The 21865-nt window shown below is 51.9% G+C and overlaps 1 protein-coding gene across 1 annotated transcript in view; it reads right to left on the bottom strand.

The window, feature by feature from the left end:
• The window catches only part of Fam167a (family with sequence similarity 167 member A), a 29429-nt gene extending 8237 nt beyond the window's left edge, over nt 1-21192 (bottom strand). The window contains exons 1-3 of the mRNA XM_041676874.1: nt 21098-21192; nt 15888-15988; nt 5196-5977 (exon numbers count right to left, since the gene is read on the bottom strand). Coding sequence (XP_041532808.1) covers nt 5196-5579 — 384 coding nt within the window. The 5' untranslated portion in view covers nt 5580-5977; nt 15888-15988; nt 21098-21192. The remainder of the gene's footprint in view (nt 1-5195; nt 5978-15887; nt 15989-21097) is intronic.
• Nucleotides 21193-21865: the final 673 nt, after the last annotated feature.

Genomic DNA, 21865 nt, shown 5'->3' with positions numbered 1-21865 from the left:
AAACCTCCTGGAGCACCTCACAGAAGTGCTCTGGGGCCTTTAGAGTCCTCTCTCGCCATCGTCACAGACCTCCTGCCCAAACAGCGAGCAAGATCTGTCATCTGGCTGAGCGTCCAGCAGATGAGGATAATGGAAGCTGGCTTCATACGTGCTGGAGCCATGTGCTTGCCTAGATTTACCACTGAGAACTCTGGCTGGTGATCAAACTGAGGCCACAGGTGCCACCTGAACCTGGGTCTCCAGCTCTGACACACCGGCCCTGCCTGATTAGTACCCGCCAGGTTTTCTTATTCTGTTTCCTAACAACTATAAACACCTTCTGCCTGCAGGGATCAAACACCTGCAGGAAACTAACAGACGACAGTGTAGGTGCTACGGATTCTCAGGTTCTCACCACAGAGTGCCCCAGGGACCTGGGACGTTAGGCTTTTACTTCCTTCTGCCACTGACAGAGCAGAAGGTATCCTGGCCTGTTTCTTATCTTGGTGTCTGCCAACGGCAACTGCTAAGCAAGACCACAGAGACAAGACTGAAGATGGGCAACTGATTATTGCTGAACCTGAAGCTGGTTCCCTGGCCAAAAGGAGCTACCAGGGCAAATGGAATCCCACACTTAGCTGGAAGAAGCTGACATATTCCTGTCTCCCAGGACCATGACCTTCCCATTTCACTCTTCTAGAACTGCCACCACCTCATCCTGGACCATTCATTGGCTATCTTCACTGTAGGGGCATAGCTGGGGCTTGTGACCTCCTGATAACCAGAGCAATCTAGAATCAGCAAAGGAACATGGTGGCTATATTCTAGGACCCTGAGAATAGTGAGGTCGGATCCCAGCCTGGGGGTGTTAGGTGGCCCCAAATCACCAAGCGTAGAGACTTCCCTGCCTGTCACAGTTGGGTGGCGACATGGTCTCTTGATCTAGCTGAAGCAGATGCCAGGCCTTAGTTGGACGTCATATGATATTTACGGTTTGAGAATCATTGAATGAATGGAGACCCAGGATAGGACCAAGGGGAAGCAAGGAATATCAGAAGGGAGACCAGGGAGGTCCCTAAGCTTAAGTTGTAGGCCCTGTTCCTGCTATCACTGCCTCCATGTGGCCCAAGGCTCAGCCTGTGTGGGGGTCAGAGTGAAGGAACTCAGGCCGGTAGTCCAGGAATCACACTTCTTCAGAGATGACCTCATGAGCTTTGAGCGTTTGTGTCCCAATGCCCTTGGTACATTAGCTGAAGGAAAAGTTACCCTACTCTAGGTCAACGGCGATATTGGCAGTAACACCTCATATCTTGGAGTGAAAGCCAGGAAGGAATATCAAGAGGAAGCCTCTAGCCCCTCCTTTGCTTTAGAAACCTGTCCAGATCGTCCAGATCGTACAACCCCTCTCCACTGGTCCTAGAGGAGGCAAGAAAGGGTAAGCAATGCTGTCTGTCCCTGTATAGCCTGCCTTTGAATGCAGGCTCATTGGCAAATGTCTCCCTGGCTGTTTTAACAGCTCCCGGCAGGATCACCAGATAAACAGGAGGCACATTTTGGGTTGCCCTCTGCTAGGACCAAAACTTCCAGTAAAACCAGGGCCTGGTGGCAGAGACCCAAAATTGCATCTACTTCTGAAATTGAGGCAGGAGGATTGTAAGATCAAAACCTGCCTGGGCTATAGAGTGAATTTAAGGCCGACCTATGCAACTTTGCAAGACCTTATCACGAAAAGCATACTAGAAGGAGGGCTGGGGATATGGTTCCAGGGAAGGGCACTTGGCTAGCATGGGAAGGAAGGGCTTTAAATTCAATCCCCAGGACTACAGACAAACATCTATTGTGGGTGTTCGGCAGTGTGTGTGTGGCAGGGGAGGGGAGCCTGAATACTGACTGGCATTAGAGTCTCAGTCTGTCTCCTCAGACACATGAGAGAAAGGATAAATTTGCACAGGAGCCTGACAGATGTGCAGGGAGAAGGTGGGGTGCCTGGGTACAGAGAAAGCTTAACTCTGCATTGAAATAAATATAGCATAATAATAAAGGTAATACAAGCTACCCTCACTGGGGCCTTAAAACTGTGAGATTTTAAAGGTACCTTGATGGTGAGCACAGGATAGACTAGAAAACTAGCATGAAGCTTTGTTTTAACTGAGACAGAGAGAAGAAAGCATCTCTAGTCTGGCTACTTCCAGCTAAGTGTCTTATGAACTGCTTCTGTTGGTATCTGATTTCTCACAGGACAGAGTTGAGCGTGGGGGTCCTGAGATCAGCACCAGAGCTGCTGCTGGCCTCCAGGAGGGCCATCTTTAATCAGGTGGGGTTTCTGCATCATTCATTGGGCTGGGTGAGGATGTTCTTCACTAAGCGAGGAGTTCTTCACTAAGGCCCCTTTGCTGTCTGAACTTGGCTTTGTGGGACAGTAAGGCAGGGGGACGGGAGTGAAGCTCAAGCTTGGAGACTCGTGGATCTGCCCTCTGAAGTTTTTTCACAGCCCCTTGGGCCTCTTTTCATTCCTTGGCACTCTAGGTGTGGTGTGGCATATGACATTTAGTGTCCCTTGTTCCATATTGGAAGTCCCAAGTCACAGATGACCATCTTTGACCCACAGAACAGAATATTCATCCTTACAAAAGACTCAGAGGGCTCTGGATGCACATTGGAGCTCAGAGACCAAATGGCTTTTCCACCATGTTCAGCTGGGCCTTCCCTAGTCAAGCCAGCTCACCAGACACCCTCCTGCATTTCTCAAAAGTGAGCTTGAGCCCCGGCTTTGTCACTTCCTAGTTATGTTCTCTGACTTCCAGGAGCTTCAGAGAACTCACCCGACAGCAAGTGCCCTGGACCTTCTTAAGGTGGAATGGAAGGCAGGGGGTCTCATCCATCCTTGTTTCTCTCTCTGCCTCCAACCCACACATTCTGTTGACTGCTGACATCCCTGTGAACTCAGCTTTAGGAAAACCGACTGCCCAATGGAGGGTGCCGTATTCCGTGGCAGCAGCTAAGACTAGCATTGGCACGGTGACCTGATGGCCCCGGCTTCAAATGACAACTTTCCTATTCCCACTTGCATTCCTCTCCGAGTCTTTCTGGTCTTCTTGAAGAAAAGAGTTTGGGAAGGTGAGGTCACATGACGACGAGACGTGAGTAACGCAGGTGAAGTACCTGACACACTCTGAGCACAATGGCATGTCAGTCATCGTCATCACCATCATTACCCAACCCCGGTCACCCAGGAGAATAGAAAATGCTATGCAGATAGAAGGCACGTTACTAATGCACTTCTTTCTTGTGCCCACATCAGGACTGCCGTCGGCAACCAAAGTAGTCCTGACTCTGACTGCCCTGCCCTGGGATCCGACAGGCTGAGTTACCCTAAACATGGCTGGCGTCCTCCACTTAGCCAGCACGCTCTGGGTGGGGCACCATGCCATGCTTGTTTTGGATGTGTCCTGGCAATGAGTGTAAAGTATGCCCCATAGATCTCAGACACTGTTCTCAGCTAGGCTGTGTGCTGCTTTAACCAATCTTTAAAGTCTTTAGAAGTTCGGCATCATACCCTAGGTATTCATTTCAATGGTCTGAGGTGTGGCTGAGGCTTTGGGGTCTTTCCTGAGCACCCCCCCCCATGGTACTTTGTCATCTAAAGGATGATGGGGGTGTCTAGGAAATTTGAAAGAAGCCCCTACTGTTTTCCATTTACTCAGAGGGATATTTTCTCTACTCCTCACTCCAAAGGGAAGCCCACAAGGAATGTGAACATATTTAGACAGTAAACAACACTGCTCCGAGAAGCAATAACTCTCAGATGAACCCAAAACCAACAAATTGCATCCTTGGCTAATAGGAATATTTTTTTGTTCCTCTGTGAAAAACAGATCAAAGCAGGTTGGCCTCAGGAATTCAGGGTGCAGCTTCCAGGGTCTGTCTCTGGCCCTGCATGCCCACCCCTTCATCTTTCATGCTCCTATGAGCACCCTGTGGTCACGAAGCAAGAATCCACAGGTGCCCCGTCTTCTGCAAAAGTCAATAGCAAGCATATGCTGCTCGGCCTTAACAGCATTCCCAATGGAAGAGGGTGTTCTGAGCCGTCTCAATGTCAACTGGAGAGGCTCCCAATTAATCAAAGGCCCAACCTCCTGAGCTGCTACCACCCTGAGCTCTAGTGCTTTATTTCAGCCCATGAGAAATTTCAGGCTCCAGTGGAGAGATGTCTTGCAGGATTCAGCAAAGCAAGTCAGGCCAGCTTCTGCTTTCCTGTTGGCTGGAGAGATGCCACTGGCTCTGGAAGGCAGCTGGCCTTGACTGGGGGCTCCCTGGAGTCAGATGGCCCTGCCAGTGATTCAGGGAAGCAGCTAAAGCTTAGGGGAGGCTTTGTTTCGGATCTGGGTCTGCTAAGAAGCTGCTATGATGGAGGAACATAGTGGTTTTCCGAGGGCGGCATGGGGAAATGTCCCACTTCCTTTCCCAGGTTTTTCATGGTTCTTGATGGGGACCTCTGTGGGCAGTAAAAGGATCCAGCTGCTGTGCCACTCAGCATCTTCTGTCTTTGCTCACTAGTTCCATCTGGAAGGCCTAACCACCCTGACTTCTGGGCAGTCTCTTAACATCCTTTGCCAAAGCCTTCGCTCAAAGTGTGGTCAGTCATGTGTCCCCTTCTGGCAGCTCTTAAACACCTCAAATTATCGAACGGCACTTCCCATGCTGAGCCCCAGTACTTACAACTATGACCCCCAGACTGAGAGCCCTTCCCAAAGTCGCTCACCTCACCTGGGGGACCTACCATCTAGTGTCAACTCCCACCCCAGGAAAAGAGGCTGCTTGTTTGCTGAGTGAGTGGTGGTCCCCAACCTGTAGATAAGTGTGGTGCATAGGGAGAGGGTTTCTTAGAGAAGTCAGTACAGGCAAACTCTGAGAATCCCCTGCCTGTCCAGGAATAAGAGCAGGAGAGTCTGATCCTGGTGGGAAAAGGGTAGGAACACCCTACTGTGGCCTCAGATCCTTGCGGGTAACAAGGGGCCGACTGACTCAGGCCACATGCATCCACTGAGAAATAGGATTTACCCTTTGTCCAATAGGAAGACAGATGTGCAAAGGGGAAACAGGCAGAGATGGAAGGACAAACATCACATAGGCAAAGTCAGACAGAAAGATGGAGAGAGGTTACAAGCATGGCCCACTTTCCGTGTGGGCCTCTCGTGGGGCAGCCAGCCACTCACCAGTTCCTTTCTGACCCAGGTTATGGCCTCATCGATACTCCGGAAGCCTTCCAGCTTGCCTGTGGTCAGAGGTCCGTCGCCCCTGCTGGCGCTCCTGGGAAGTGGGAGCAGCTCTCTGGATTCCCTCAGAGGGACTGATGGCACTCCATCTCCACAGGCTCCCTGTTCCAAGCCTGCCTCTTGTGGGGCAGCTGACTTTGGGAAAGGCCACGTCTGCTCCTCTAGCCTGGCCTGCCATTCCAGGTAGGAGGGTCTTCGGGTCTCTAGCCTCAGTTTCTCAGTGAGGGCCTTCAGGCTGAGTAGGTGGTCATCGGGAGGTGCGGCTGCTCCTGCCAGCCTGTCTTTCTCACCCACTTCTTCCACCTGGATCCGTGGCACAGACATTCTCTAGTCTGCCCTGGTTGCCAGGCATGGGAAGCAGTGGAGGTCACTCCAGAGCCTTGCTGGGTAGCAAGGTCAAGTCCTGCTCAGGAAGGACCTCATACAGTGGTGGCCATGGCTCCTGAAGGCATTGCGGGGATGGGAGTCCCGAGGCTTGGCAGCAGCTGGAGCCAAGGGAGGCTGTGAAGTGCGCCTCTCCGAGCAGGTGTGGCTCAGGGTCTATGATTTGTCCCGTAATCCCGTGGGGGCCATGCTTCACAGAAGGCAGGATCAGACAGGCATCAGCAGGAATGTCTGGGGCGGCCTCCTCCGAGATCTAGCTATGCTTGCCGGAAGTGTGCAGGTCGGAGGTGATGGGAATGCGCTTTGGGTGTGGGGGGGGGGGAAGGGGAGACATGAGCCTGCAGGAAGGAAAAGAATCATATTAGCCCTGGTCTCACCCCCGCAAGATGGGAAACTGAGGTCCAGGGACAGGGTTTCTACTTGCCAGTTCTTTGGCAAGAAATGAGGCAATTTCACAGACTTCATGCAAAGCAATTGATAGAACCGGGCTGAGCTTTACTGTTTGTAAAACCATTCTACCTCTCTGAGGCCATGGACGTCCCTGCAGGGAGTTTAGAGGCTTGATTTTAACACCCAACACACAGGGGAAGAACCCTAGTCTCTAAGAGGCCAAGTGACTCACCAAGATAGATCCCTCAGCAAGACATAGGGGGACAAGGCCAGTTGGTCCGACTCTCAGGACAGGTCTCTCTGGGCAGGTCCTTAGAGCCAGCTGATGGGCCAAGTGGGGTTCTGCACAGACTCAGGACAGGTGTCTACTGGCCTTGAGCCACCCCCACCCACCCAGCCCCACCTTCCATCCACACACAGCTTCCGGCTCCAACAACAACACCTGACCTCACCTCTTTAGAGGAAGCGAATAAACCGGCAACCTGGGCAAGGAAAGAAGCTGGCGGCCAGAGCTGGGCTGTGAATCTGAAGGAGACTCGTGACTCACTCTTTTGGAAAGATGTTTCTCACATTTACCTGGAATGCCCACAGGGCAGCACCACCTTGCAAGGGATCCAATTGTGCTCTGAGCTGACCACCTCTAGTGAAGGTTGTCAGCCAAGACTCTTAGCCTATCACACCAAAGGAGGAGTAGCTGAGCGAGAAACAGACCCGAGCCTCCCAGCCTCGTGTCTAAGGAGATCCGGACAAGGGCAGATCGGAGGACAAAGCGCATAACTTGAACTTGGGTTTGAAATATCTCTGCTGAGCTCTGAACACGAATGAATCAAGGTGGGACCGCATCCAAGTGAAGGTTCAGAGGAATAGCTATAGGCTCTGCCTCTTGGGGCACATGCTGTCCTTGTGTGGGAAAGGAGGAGGAGAAAGAAATGCTTATTGACTTTGTGTGTCTTTGGAAACTCCTGACTTCATGGTGACACAAATCAGTCATGCGGCCTTTGCATAGGCAGGATCCCCACCCTCCTAATCCCCGATGATGATCTGCTTTCTATTTCCATACATTTTCTTCCTGAGCATGCTCCATCATTACACCGTATAAGCTCGGCCTTCTTGCGGTTAGTGTAGCACACTTGAGATGTGCCTGTGTTTATCAGTATTTCATTCTGCTCCATTTCTTAGTGAATGGATGGAATACAATTTGTCTCTCTACCTGTTGAAATGCATGAAACTGTTTCTGCACTTTAGTGATTATGAATAGAACCAGTATAAGAATATATATATTCCCGCTCAAAGAAAAATTAATCCAGGAATTCGGATGATACTACCTTAATTGCAATAATAGGAACTGGGTAGACAGAGATAAAAATTTAAGATGGGGGAGGTGTGGGAGCAATCTGGTAGGCTGGGCCATTGAGGGGACATGGTCCTTCTGATGGACACAGAGATACTCAGGAAGGTGAGAAGAGAGCTTTCTGCTCAAGGCCACTCGTACAAGCCTAGGCTGCAGAAGAGCTGACCAGAGCACCAAGGACCACCCTCCTCAGGCTCTGACCCTCACTGGGGCATCATTAGGGGATGAGAACATTCCACCCCACATATCAGGGAAACCCAGTCTCATTTCTTGCCTTCTCTGAACAGGTGATGGTTCTTGACCCCTCCTAGGGATTCGAAGCCCATTTTGTGGGCCATGGGGCTCCCTTGGCAACCACTCAGCTTCTTAGAATCTTGAAAACCTTTAGAGATGCTGCCCCTAGCTGCAGGCTATCAGGCTAGCTGAGCCTCAGTCTGGCTTTCTGTAACAAGGGTTAGTTGGAACTACCCATCTCCTCCCATATGCCCTCTGACTGTTAGCTGGGAGACAGCAACTCGATATTCTGCCTCTCCAGATTCTCACGGTCACCTTCTTCAGATCTCTCCACACAGGAAAACTTGGGAGTGGCTTCCTGGGGCCCTCCCAGGCGCCTGCTGTCTGCTTTTGGTGCCGAGGTGCCAACTTTGATTCTGAGTACACCTGGGACCAGCTGAACCCTAGAAAGCTTCCTTCCCCAGACAAGGGAGCTCTCGTTACACCCAGCAGAGCTTTTTGGAGAAAGTCCCGTTTAGACAGGCTGGTGAGCAGCACCCTCCGAACTGAGTCCTGAGAGGGACAATACTGGGGGGGGGGGTGGCTTCCTACTCCTACATGCTTCTCTGCAGTGGTGGGGGGCACTCTGCAGGGTCTCCTCCTGAGTCTCACTGTGTGGTCCTGTTTTAATTACTGTTTCTACATAGACTCAGAGAAGGCCTGAACAAGAGCTCAGTGAGACGACAGCCCCAGGGTGCTGCCTTCATGGCGTCTGGGAAGTGCTGGCTATCCTCTGGCTGCCTCCAGCCTTGGTCTCATCCAGGAAGCCAACAGTAGGACAGGAACTACAACATGGAGAACCCAGAGATGGGAAAGGCGAGGTGCTTTCATGAGCTGGTTATAGGCAGCTGCCAGCTGGGACCTGGGAACACGGTCAGTTTCCTTCTACCCGGTTCAGAGCAGGAAGGCAGTTGTCAGGTCTGTGCTCTGGACCCATGGTTTCAAGACCATCCCAAGCCTCTCCATCCTCTTCTGAGATGTTGGTACAGCCAGAACTTGCATAATCTGCAGGCTGGGCTCAGTGCAAAATGCAAACACTGGGCTCTTGGTTTTAAAAAGAACAAGAAAAGAGTTCCTAAGCCTTTCAGGATGATGGCTGCCGAGTAGAAACGAAGAGAAGGTCTCTGTTAAATGTACAGGTCACTGAGGGGATCTGAAGTCAAGCAAGGTAATGGCTGTTAGCACTGTACCTAAAATACAGGAAGCCTGGACGAAACTAGAAAGGCCACCGAGGGGATGGAACATATGGCTGATCCACATTCACAGTCCCATCGCCCCATTCCCACACCGGCTTGTCATCTGTGGGCCCTCCCTGGACCTTTTGGGTGACCTGAATGATCTCTGCTCCTCCCCACCTTTCCTTGGAAACCAAATGACCCCGGCATCTGAAGAGGCCCAGAGGGTTTCTTCCCTCCTCTAGAACTGGGTGTAGGAGTTGGCCTGGGATGTTACCCACACAGGCCTGGGGAGGTGCCAGAAGAAAGTTCCACCATCAACTGCCCACTTAGTGAGCACTTAGCTGGCCTAACTTCATTCTGAGCTGGAGGCAAGGTGTTGAATGGGTGTTTGCAACAGGTGCCATCCCTGAGGCAGCTTCTTGGGTGGGCAGAATGGCAGCAGGGCCCTTCTGTCTTTCCTGATATAGTGGGGTATTCTAGAGCCTGGGCTCAGGAAGAGCCCTCTGATATGCTGGGCATCAGGTGTCTCACCTAACCTAGATTCTCCTAGAGCGATAAGCACATAGCGAAGCAGAAAGCCAAAGGGCATCCTCAGACTTGGGACCAGGGGATCAGGAGAAAGAAGACAATCCCAGAATCCCACCAGGCTCAGGGATGCCCCACATGGCAGATGCCCCAAGAATAGCAAGGACAAGCCTTGCAGGTGTTGCCAGCTTTCCTGAAGAAAGGATGTGTGGGCCAAGGGGCCAACTCTGCATACATGACTGCTGTTCAAACATGCTCCCTGGTTTCCAGGATAGCACAGGATGCTTTGCCAGCTGTGAGCTAATTCCTAGGCTGTTGGAGGAGGAGGTGGGTGGGTACAGTTCCATCTGTCAGCCAACACCTTGTCTCATTATGAGCTAATTTGTTCATCTGGAAAGTCTTCAAGCCCACTTCCCCAGTGGGCTCTTGGGCAGAGGAAGGCCAGGGGTGTGTTGACTAATACTCCCCTCTTTCCACTGGAACACACCATATCCTCTCTGGGAGATAGAATCTAACACCCCCTCCCACCTCTCCTGCCCCCTTAAGTCTCATGACTTTGTACAGCTGTTTCTTCCTACCTCTCTTCTCTACCTCCGTTCTCAGGGATATTTGAGGCCTTTCTCCTTCCGGAAGATTGCTTTAATCTTTGCTGGCTGAGTGGTGTGTTCTGGTGATGTCAGTACACAGGAAAACAATGATGTCACCACAAGATTAGCTAACACTAGAAGCAAGCAGAGCAGGAGTATTCTAACAGGCCTGTCCTGACACAGGAATGCAGGACAATAATTTGAGCATCATAGAAGCCTGGGATTGTCCCAATCATACAGATGGGGAGACTGAAGGCCCAGATAGGAGTGGCCACTGCCTAAGGTCACAGAGCTAGTCAGTGGTGGAGCTGGGACTCAAGTCTTCCGTATCTGTATCTAGGCTATCTCTTAACGTCTGGACTTCTTGTCCTTCTTAGACCAACACATTTATACCAGGCTCTTCTTTTTTTGTAAGACTTATTTGTATTTTATGTGTATGGGTGCTTTGTCTGCATATACGTCTAGGCACCATCGAGGAGTGTGCCGTGCGTGAGGAGGCCAGAAGAGGTTGTTGCATCTCCAGGAAGTGGAGCTACAGACAGCCATTAGCAACCATACAGGTGCTGGCAGTTGAACCTGGATCCTCTCGAAGAGCAGCCAGTGTTCTTATCTGCTGAGCCACCTCTCCAGCTCCTGCCAGGACCTCACAATGCTCTCCTCTACCACCCTGTGATGCTCATAACGTGAACTGGCACTTTGGTCCTGAATCCAGAACCTAATTAGCACAGGGCTGCCTGCCCTCTGTAATCAACCCTGTCTCTGTGGCCTGTGCTTGCTCACATGCGTGCCTGCTGAATGGGCTCAGAGAAGCAGAGGTGCGGCTCCTGGGCCTACTGTGGACATCTATCTGTCCTCAGGAGATGCCACACCTACCCCTGCCCTGCCCTGACTGCCTGAATGAGACTATGTCGATATACCTGTGTGCCCAGCCGCAGGTGTGCAGCCTCCCCCACCCTTCCCCAGGCAAATCAGGACCAGACTCAGCTTGGGCCATGTCCTGAGACTTTGAACGGACACAGTTAGGACTTCCTTGGCGCTCAGTATGGTGTGGGGTCATTTCCACTTGGCACCTTCTGCCTTCTGCTCTCCAGAAAGACCATTCTACTTTGTTCTGAGGAGCCCGACCCCTAGGGCATGGACAGTCCCTCTCACCTCAGATGCAGCAGTCACATGACTTTAACTGAACTAATCAGAGCACTCCTTCCTCCAACCTGGCCTTACTGCCAGCAGTCTGGAGTTACTGGGGGCCTCTTGGTGTCACAGGGAAAGCGTTTACTAGGGTGTAACCCCAAGCACACACAACAGTTTGAGGCTCCCGATTAGACCTTGTTGGGAGCCCGACTGTTGTGGGACACTGTTCTCGGGGTATGACAAGACTGTTGCCATCTTGAACTCTCAGCAACTGATATCACCCACTAAAGACCTACACAAGACCAGGCTCATTCATATTCCATCATGGAAAGAGGGAGCTTTTGAGGCCCCACCTTTACTGAGGCATATACGAGGTTAACAGTCGCTAAGGGGAAACGGACATTTTCTTCAGTGGTGCGAAAGACACCCATGTTCCTACAGACATTTGTTCAGTTACCCAGGACCTACAACCTAGGCTTTGATGATGCAGCCCTTCAGAGTCTCCTCTGAGACCTAAGCTACTTCCAGCTAGATTCTCAACTGTTATAACTGGCTAGCAGAAGCACGTATTACAGAAGGAAGGAAAACAATATGGCGAATGCTTACTGGTATTCGGCGTTTGCTTGTTTCTATGCCACAATGGAGCCCCTCCTTTGCTGTCTGCAGGGAGCTCCCACGTTGTTTAGAACCAGAATCAGGCCAGACACCCTTGGTGTTCATTCTCTGAGACCACAGGACCAGCCCTAAGTCCCCTTTTTCTGCTAAGGACCTGATGACTAGATTTGAGCATGGGACTTGAGCTTGACCAATCAGAGGCTCAGGCCTGGGCTCTGAATTTGAAGTGTGTGAGGCCCACGAGAAGAAGAGCCAATGAGAATTCCCATGTGGCCACCTAGGTGCCAGTCCCAAGACAGTTGTGAGCTACAGAGGCCACCTAGCCAATGATCTCTCCTAAATAACCAGGGGGCTGGTTCTGACTTCTGTTTCTGCCCCGTATCTGTGTGCTTCTTCCTTGGCCTTCACCTCCTCTCACTTCCTACGACTGTCCAATATCCCTACAACCACGCTGCTTTCTGTATGCCTACACTCAGGAGCCCTGGCTAGAGTGCGGGCCACACAGCTCATTTGCATGGGCAACAAATATAACCGAGAGCCAAGCAGTGCCATGAAATGCCATGACACTTAAACACTCTCTTCACCCACATTTTCTGTCCCTTAGAGACACACGGTTGAGAACCAACAGGGTGAGCTGTCACCTTCTTCTTAGTAAATTGTTTACCAAGTCTGTCTGCATTCAGAGTTGTTTTCTAATTTACACTCATCCACAAGCAACACTTGGTGAGGACAGGGTGACAGTTTGCCATGTGTGACTTTTCACACTTCCGCTGCTCCTTCTAACAGAATTGCCACCCAGGGGGTCATTGTGAGGAAGAGGACTTGCTCTGGGCCTTCCCTAACAGACAGCAGCAGGATGTCCAAACTGGGGACAAACATCTGTACGTCTGCAGCTGTTTGGCGATGTGCCTCCCTAGGCGACCTCAGCAAGGTGACAACCCCCTACTGCTACAGTTTACTTCCTATAGCTGGCTGCCACAGTCCCACACTAGCAGGCTAGTCTCTCTATTAACTCCTGATTTTGCCTGGAGACGTTTCCTGCCACCTGGAAGAGGTACCATAACTCTAGCGCTTTGGGTTGATTTTACAGGTTGGAGACAACAACAAGAAGAAACCTGTGTCACAAAACCCCAGCCCAGGACACTGGCAAGGGGCTGTGATGGCCACCCAGGAAAAAGAGGCACATTATTTAGAACATAGGACCAGATAGGTGCCCAGAGCTCAGAACAATCAGAACATCAAAGATAATAAATAGTTCTCAGAGTTAATACATTTGAGCCTCAATCGTTCTGATTCTACAAGGTCCCCCAAGGCTGAAGAGATTGCTTCTTGGGAATAGGGTCCTACTGGGGAAAGCTGAGAGTTCTCTATCTATCTCCTGCCAACTACCACTGATGCCTTCCATCCCCCGCTACCCCTCATCCACTGATGTCTGCCATACTCTGACACTCCTCACCCACTGATACCTACCACACCCCAACATCCTTCTGCTTAGGCCTAAGACCAGAGGTACAAATGTTGTCTCCTTCTCAGTGGCCCCTTCCTTTGTGCCCTTAGATGTTCCTCTGGGACCCCATTAGTTGTGACCCCTTATCTTGCACAGTACATCTTGGATCCCGCCCTAGCAACCATGCTTCTAGGTACTATTTATTAACATTGCCAAGCTTCTAATACCTACCAAACCAGGCACCTGAAGAAAGAGCATTTCATGAGCCCGAGGACCTGTGACTGCATAGTGTGACCATTCCGTTATTTGGGGAAATTGAGGCCCAGAGATGAGAGAGAATTGGCAGGGAAAAGGTTGATACTGGGTAGTTGTGACAAGGACAATGCCAGCAAGGCAGCAAGGCTGAGCTTGGAGCTAAGGGCTAGGCTCTCTCCCTTGTTATGTAGCTCAACAAGACGGGGCTCACATATCATGTGTCAAACGACTGTCCTGGAGATAGCTAGTTCTGTCCCAGCTCTGTGCTATCCAGTGATGCTGCCCCCACCTGGAGGACCACCTTGACTGTGACTACAGGCCACCTGTATATAACAAAGAAGGTCGGTCAGGTCTTCTAGACTACACAGTTGGCCAAGTGAGTTGGGGACTGGGTGACCAGCTTAAGGTGTAGGCTACCTTGGTGACAGCCCACAGCCTTCCTCCACATTCCTTGGGGCTGCTGTGCTGTTTTCTAGAACATACTATCTGGACAGGGCTGGCTATTTCCTTTCTGAGTCCCACCCATATAGAAAACTTTCCATCAGCAGGTGTTACTTAGGCATGTTAAGGAAGCTTCTGGAATGAAGAACTGGCTACCCCACGGATCAAGCTCCCTTGGAATCTAACTTTGCTTAGCAAGGCAGGTATAGGGAATGTCTTCATCGAGTGTGGCTTTCATACCCCAACATTGTCTTGCTGCCCAATACTCTACTGCTGGAGCCCAGCCAGGCTTGGCCAGTGGGCAGAGGCTCACACTGTGTACAAGGAAGTCGGTGCTCCTCTGCTGAGTGTGCCTGCGCGTCACCAAGCGGCAAACTCCTTCAGAAAGTGTGTGACCTGATTAGGGACATTGTCTTTGGTCTCCTAATCAACGTTAGGGCAGACAGCCCCCACAGCCCCTGTCCCCCGCTTCTACCAATAGGCTGTGCTCTGAGGGGGTCTCCAACGGCGTAGAGTGAAGGACAAAGTGAACTGAGTTGACAGCCTGCACACATCTTCTCATCTCTTATCAGGTCTGGGCTCCTTCTCTGAAGATGAAGCTGTTGTAGAGTCACGGGGTACATGAAATGATGAGGGACAAGGTATTCAGTGGGCTCTGCCGCTTTCTCAGGTGTTGGAAGAGTCATAGGTCAGGGCTTCCTGGCCCAGGCAGGCTTATCTGTCCAGGTTTAATCATAAACCTGATGCTAATCTTACATGGGGGTGGGGCGCTCCTACCCAGCTCACCCAACCTGGAAGGTGTGGTCTGTAAATATGACCACCCAAGCTTGGCAGATGTGCCTCAGCCCTGCCGAGCCGGGGATGAAAGGAGGAGACACAGCCCACCCCCCCACCCCCCCCCACCCCCGCTTCTGGTGTTGACGACACCAGCTGGGCACTGACTGCCCAGAGCCCTTTTCCTCCTCCTTGGGGTTGCCATGGTGACAGAAGCAGGAGGGACACCCGCTGATCTGGCCCTCTGCCAGTCATCTTTCCCCTTCCCAGGCCCATTTTTATTCCAGCTTCTAGTTAGTATTGTTTGGGAGCACCTGAAACGGGGTGTCCCTGGCCACAGAGGCAGGGAGGGGGTTAATTGTGCTGGGATGTGTGTGTGTGAGTAGGAGGTGGTTGTTTTACTGACTGTGGAATGCTGTGTGTGTGTGCAAATTATCTTGATTGGTGTGTGGTGGGATGGTTGTCTTGTTCTCTTTCTCTCTCTCTCTCTCTCTCTCTCTCTCTCTCTCTCTCTCTGTGTGTGTGTGTGTGTGTGTGTGTGTGTGTGTGTGTGAATCATGTTGCCTTACACTCTCTGTGTGTAGTACGACAGTTGATGGTTGTCTTGTTGGATGTGTGTCCATGTGAGTGAGGAAGCTATCTACCCAGGGCAACTACGAAGCCATCTGGGTGCTGCCTGGATAGTTCCGTCCTGCAACGGAGCACCATGCTAACCCAGACCTTCCTTCCAAAGAGGCTGGAGTCTGTCTCTGGTCTGGGGTCTTCCTCTGTAAACAGGCATGGCTGTGGGGACACGGTTCTGCCACACCAATCATGCCACCCTGGACAAGCCACACGGCTCTTGGAACTTGTATGGTGTGGGGACCGACTTCTGCCTATGTGTAGGGGACTGACCAAGAGGCAGTCCTGATGCTAGGCCTGAGTCCTCCAGTGTGTGGAGGAGCAGGGACAAGAAGATGGCAGGAGGTCCAATAGAAGCCCTGGGGGAGGTGAGGCTCCAGTGACAGCGTGGGCATATCCCGCCCCGCCTTAGAATCCCCAGCATTCCTGAGGGAGATGGAAATAAGAACTAGTTGAGGCAGGTTCAGCCTGGGGATAAGGAGAAAGGCATCAGCCCCAAGCCCACAGCCTAGAGAGACATGGCCCAAGAGCTGTCACCGAGCTCTCAGTAAGCACAGTGTGTCACTGGCCTCTGATTCCTTCTGGGACAGTTCCTCAGGTTATAGTAGCCAGTGGGCTGGCAACCACATTTTGGAGCCACAGGCAACAGAACCCACTTACCTGTGTTCTCGCAGGGACCTCCACTCAGAAAGGCTTGGTTTGCAGTGTCCAGTGCTAACAGTTGCCCCTCCACTCAGGATCCAATGCTTCTCTCTGCATACCTGAAATACAATCGTTCATAAACATTTTCAAACTACGCTGCTGTTGATAACGTTTTTCGGTGGCCTGGGCTAGAGAAACCTTCTCCAGCGTTAGACCCCATAGGAACCCCAAACCGGAGATGTCATAAGACTGGCCTAGGGTCACATGGCTCCATTTGAGGGGCTGACTAGACCTGGACTTGAACCTTTGGACTCTAAGCAGAGTCCTGCCTCCATTGTCTAAGAAATGCGAAGCCTTTTTTTTCTTTTTGTCACACTGAGACACTATGAGGGAAGAATCTATAAAAGTACTTATAAAGATCTTTGCAAATGCAAAGCGCCAGGTCAGTGCTGAATAATTGATAGGCCTGGCTCCACAGGCCTCCTGCAAGACGCCTAAGTTTGCTTTCATTTTGCCCAGTGAAAAAAGTTGCTGAGAAAACTGCCAAGAAAGATGTGTGCTTCCCTATGGGTCTGGGAGGGGCCATGGCTCCCAGGATCCAGACAGCTAATTGACATCATCCCTGAAAGGAGGGCAGAAAGCATGGGGCTGCTGCAAGAAGGGGGGGGGGTCTATGAGGAGACCCAGACTCCTCATTATGTCCCCTCCGTAGCCCTGGGCTAGGTCTTCTCTGGCAAATATGGAGGAAGATACCTGAGAGGCAGGGTAATAGGGTGGGATGGAGCCCTGAGAAATGAAGAGAAGGGAAAGGGTCCTCCCTGGAAGGAGGACCTCTGATAAGTCAGTCTCTTACTGTCCCAGTCATCTGCCTCACGTGACCACAGTGGCTTCAAGGAATCCAACACACAGAGTAGCCTCTGAAGCAATCTGTATAAAAGCAGAAGGCAGTTGGGGGTGTGCATCCTAGCTACAGGAGCAACATATACTTCCCAGAAGGCTCAGGTACCATTTCACAATTAAGGACATAGTGGCCCTCTAGAAAACGTCCTAAGTGGCATTTTCCCCAGAACCCTAGACAAGGCAGTTAGGCCTATTCAAATCCATGATAACGGGCTCCAACTTCAAATAAGCAAAACCAACGGTCTGGTTCAAGTGGGAATCTGTTCTATTTGTTTTCTATGTCATTCTGCAAGCTCCCAAGGCCCAACCATTTGCAAGGATTTCTTAGGCGGATTCCTGGTGCACAGTTGTGTCTACCTGAGTACCACACCTCCTACCCTAAAAGTAGGCTGACTGTTCAGGATCTGGTCTGGTTTGGTTGAGTTTGGATGGAACACAGTGGAGGGTGCAGTGGGGTTATAGCTGATCTAAGTTAGGTTGGGCAATGTCCAGGGTGGCCTGCAGCTGCCCGCAGGAACATGCTGTGCTCACACTGGGGTATGGAGAGAATCTCTGTTCTAAGTGACTGAAGGCAGAAGAGAAAGTTGGTTGTGTGACCCTGCCCCTTATTATGTCATCAGACGCTGCACCTGCTGGCCATAAAAGGAGAGAATCTGGTGCTTCAGAGGGATCCCAGACAGTGAGGGATGGGGCAGGCAGAGATGGTGGAGACTGGCCGCCAACTACCGCTGTTATGGCGGATGATCGACACCTCAGACTTTCGGGTCATAAAACCGGATCATAGGAGAATCAACCTGTGGTCTAGGGGGATCAAAGGAGAGAAAGCATGTGTGTAATACTAGTGACAACTCAAACTGGACTGCCACCCCGTGCCCTCGACTGGGCCTTGGCCTGTCCCCTGGGAACACAGCTTCCCAAACACTAACACTCAGGAGAGTGTCTGCATGTTCTAAAATGGGCAGAGCACCAACTGGATACCACCCTTTTCTCCATGCAAACGGCATTTACTCCTCAGCAGCCTAGACCGGGGTCTTTGCTCCTTTATAAGAACTCCCCCACACGATGCTCATCTTGATCCTAAAAGGCTTTGAAGATGAAGAGAGGTAGGCATTCTGGGTGGTTCCGCCAGGCTAGCTGCCCCCGAGTGCATTCAAAGGGAGACTCCCTCCTCCTAGGGCTCACTGAGAGGGAAATCCCCACCCCTTCCAGAGGCAGCAGTGCAGGTGTGCTGTTGTGCTCGCTGGCAGCAGGAGCACCCAGCAACCGGCAAAGCAAACATGTTCTTTCTCTGATCTTTTCTGCAGACTGAGGTATCCCAGAGGGGTGGGATGATGAATGAATTGGAGGGACAGATGGACTTGGAAGGTGAACGCTTCTAGAGAGTGCTCCAAGTAGGGGTGGCCAGGGTGCCAAGAGGCAGATGGCTGGGATATCAGGAAACCTCCAGGACAGGCTCCATGGACGTGCTGGAGCTCTTTGGAAGTATGTACATCCAAAGATGCCTACATGTGGGCAGAACTTGCTGTCAGGTTCGCTTTAACTCAAACTAGATAACAAAACAGGCTTGCAGCCACCTTCTGCCATGTTTCCAGCAGCTGCTACCAACCAATCAAGAAAACAGATGAGGAGACAGCATAGCCTCGCCTGAGCCCGGAGCATCTGCCTTTCCGGCTACTTGGTTGGTCAGGCTCTTGACTGCCTTGTGTCCCCAGGGTTCAGCACCTGTGTAAGCTCAAGGGAACATGCATTTGATGCCACTGCTGACTTGGTAGATAAGAGAAAGCCAGGCTCCCAGGTGGTCTCCTGGACATACAGGTCCTCATCAAAACCTCCTCAAGGCTTCTACGACCACCTTCCTTCCAGCTGCCATTGGTCTGTCCCCAGGCGCTGCTCAGAGGCTCTACTGACTTCTTGGAATGAGGAAATACAGGCCAGCCTTTAAGAATTGGGACAGTGGCCACTGCATAGACCGAAGCATGAACTCACGCAAGTCTTGCCCTTCAACCTGGAAAATGAGATCTGACCCAGGTTTGCCCTCCAGGTCCCACGTAGCATACCCTGTAAGGGGGTGCTGGGGATCCACCACCAACCCGCTCCCACATTTGATTAGGGTATCCTGAAAAGAATTCGTAGCCCCAGTGAGGAAGGAGGGCTCGGTCTCCCACTCTGAGGTGAGAAACAGAAGCCTGTCCCATTGGGTGGTAACTCTGGAAATGTGTCCATGAAGGCAGTTACCATATGCCAGGGGCGACTTCAAGAGGCTGAGGTGTGATGAGGACCTGATGCAGGGGAGCTTTGAGAACAGGGCCCTCTTCCTCATGCCGATGGGACTCAGGGCTGCTATCCACAGAGCTGCCCCCAGGTGATATGGCATGGTGGTATGATAGAGAGGAGTGTAGTGCTTGGGAAGACTGGTGGGGACAGGATAGGAAAGGTGGGGATAGAGTAATACAACCTCTGACCCCTGGTGTCCCCCTCCCTCTCCTTTCCTTTGCTCTCTACTCAAGAGAGAAGTGGTAGCTGTTACTAGGGAGAGAATTGGTCCTTAAGGGGCAGGAATTCTGGCCCAGGTCCTCAGATCCTGCCAACCCAGCTTTTATGGAGCTCAGAGGTTACAGGTGACTAATTGGCAAGGCTCATCTGCCACTTCCTGCTAAACTCTGGCCCACTGACTGTCCTTGTTTCCTAGGAGCTCAGCCAGTCTCATCCTTCTAGGTCTCTTTCATAAGGGATCTGTCTTCCTCACTGACCCAACGTATATTTGGGTATGAGATTCTGGCTTTTTTGTTCTCCTTCCTCCTCGGAGATGTAGCTCAAACTTGCTAGGTAGCCAAGAATGATCTCAAACTTTTAATCGTCATGCCTCCAACTCCCAGGTGCTGGGATTACAGGCATGGGCTACTAAGCCCAGTTTATTCAGTGCTGGGTAACAAAGTCAGGTCTTTCTTTATGCACATGCAGGGGACTTTCTCAGGCCATGAGACAAGCACCCCGTGACTGTGATTTCATGTGGGTGTGAATTATTTCTTCCTGTCTCTGGGCCAGGGTGGATTCCCTGGCCTCCTGAAGCAACCTTCTCCTGCAAGCATTTCTGGAGCGCAGGGAGTTAGGCACAGGGATGTCTCTGCAACTTCCAAAGCCACACAAGCTGCTCCAAGTTCCCTTGGCTTCTCAGACTCCAAACAGAGACTCACAAAGGGTAATTGTAAGGTTCAAGTGACCAAGGATGCAAAGGGATCTCAGCAGTGAGGTCAGTAGGAAAGAAGCACGGTCACTCTGTCGCTGGAAGTAGATAGAGTATGTTGATTTGCCAAGCTCTTGAAAACCACTCTGGCAGGATCCCCCATCCCAAGGATGAGGACAGGCTAACAGGTACCTTGGTTACCTTGGCTTGGCCAGGACTTTGACCAGTGAATCCCAAGCCTGGTAGGAGAGGAGAGAGGAGGAGAGAGAAAAGAGGAAGGAGAGAGAATGATGGGGGGGGGGGGGGAGCAAGAAGAGAGGAGGGAAGGAGAGAGAAGAGAACTCTTGGGTGTGGAAGGAAACTGACTGTGGGGGCCGCATCTCCTGAGCATTCCCTGCAAGAACCTGTTCTCACCCAGGATTCTCCAGGAATGATTGTCCAATGGTGGGAGGGATGGCGGTAGACAGAACCTGCTGCGAGTGTAAGACAGACGCTGGGGACACCAGCCTAGAGACAATCCATTTTCCAGATGTTCCCAGGGTTTATCTCAACAGAACTGATGCATACAGAAGCCATCTGAGAGAAAGCTGCCCCCCCCCCCCCCCCGCCTACCATCATAACCCCTCGTTCTTTCTGGCCATCGAGGTGCTCAGCTTTATGGCTGACCTGCTCCTTCCCTGAGCAGCATTTGGGTGTGCAGTCCCCTCTGGTTTCCCTGCCTTCACTCTTGGGGCACCACAGAGCCAAATAGCCTGGGTCACTTCAGAGTTGGGGATTGAACCCTTGAGGCCAGAACTCTCATCTTCCTTAGAAGTGTAGGTATGGGGGTCACTAGCTCAGTTAAGTAGACCTGGACCTGAGTCCCAAGAGGTTCCTCCCTCTCAGGTTATAGACTCGCAAATCCCCACCGGGAATCATAGCCCTACAAGGGTCAACAGAGAACTAGGACCCGAGGCATGGAGTCCACATTTGACTCCTCCACGCCTTCCAAACAGGTCTGAGACCCCAGCAGCAAATGGAAGGGACCACGCTGTCTGATGGCGGTGTCTCCACTACAGGGTTATGGGATCCAGAGCCCCCCACTGCCCGCCCTGAAGACCTGGGCGCCCGAGCGCCTGGCCAACCCGCACCGCCGCAAACCCACCTCTTGCGCCCCAGCCGCGTCGCCGGAGCTGTCGAGGACCCCGCAGCCAGCCCGCGCCTGCCCTTGGCGCTCTCGGTTTCTGGCTCCCGCCTCCCGAGCTCAGAAACACTGCAAATTCTCCTCACGGTTCTTTTTTGAAAGGACGTTCTTTTGCATTGCGTCAGGGCGGTTGCCTGGCGACCACAGAGCTATTCGACTAGCCTCTCGGCGCCGCCGCCCGCCTCCCATTCAAGCCACGGCAGGTTGGCCTCCAGGCCCCGCTGGTCCGAGCCTGTCCGGGTCCTAAAGACCCCATATTCTCACTCCCTGTGCAGGGCTGAGCCCAGCCAGGCGCTCTCAGAAAGCCTCAGACGAAATCAAATCCAAACATTGATTTTTTTTTCTTTCCATCAAGACCAAAGCCAAGAGAGTTGTGTCCCGTCCCATCTCCACTCCCCCCATCCCCCAGACCTCTCCTAGCATGGCAACGTGGCTTTGCCACTGTCAGCAGTTCGCTGCTGGAGTGGGCAGGGAAAACCGGCTGCACTCCACCCACCAAAGGCTTGGGTTCTTGATCCTAGCAGCAGCCACCAAGTCAGACCAACTGCCACACCATCACAGGACTCTAGCTGGGTGGGCATCTGCGGACAGCTTTGACTTAGCTCTCAAATGGGGAGACTGAGACTCCGGGATGTTAAGGGAAAAGAACTGCGGGTAGTGCCAGTGGGTCTGATTTGAGCCTGTTGCCCCATTAACCACCTGTGCCTCATTCTGTCTCTTAAGTCATGT

Source organism: Microtus oregoni, unplaced genomic scaffold (genome assembly GCF_018167655.1).
Source record: "Microtus oregoni isolate MIOR12 unplaced genomic scaffold, Mior012 000001F_ref0000356, whole genome shotgun sequence".
Classification (NCBI taxonomy): Eukaryota; Metazoa; Chordata; class Mammalia; order Rodentia; family Cricetidae; genus Microtus; species Microtus oregoni.
This window is presented reverse-complemented; position numbering and strand designations above follow the sequence as displayed.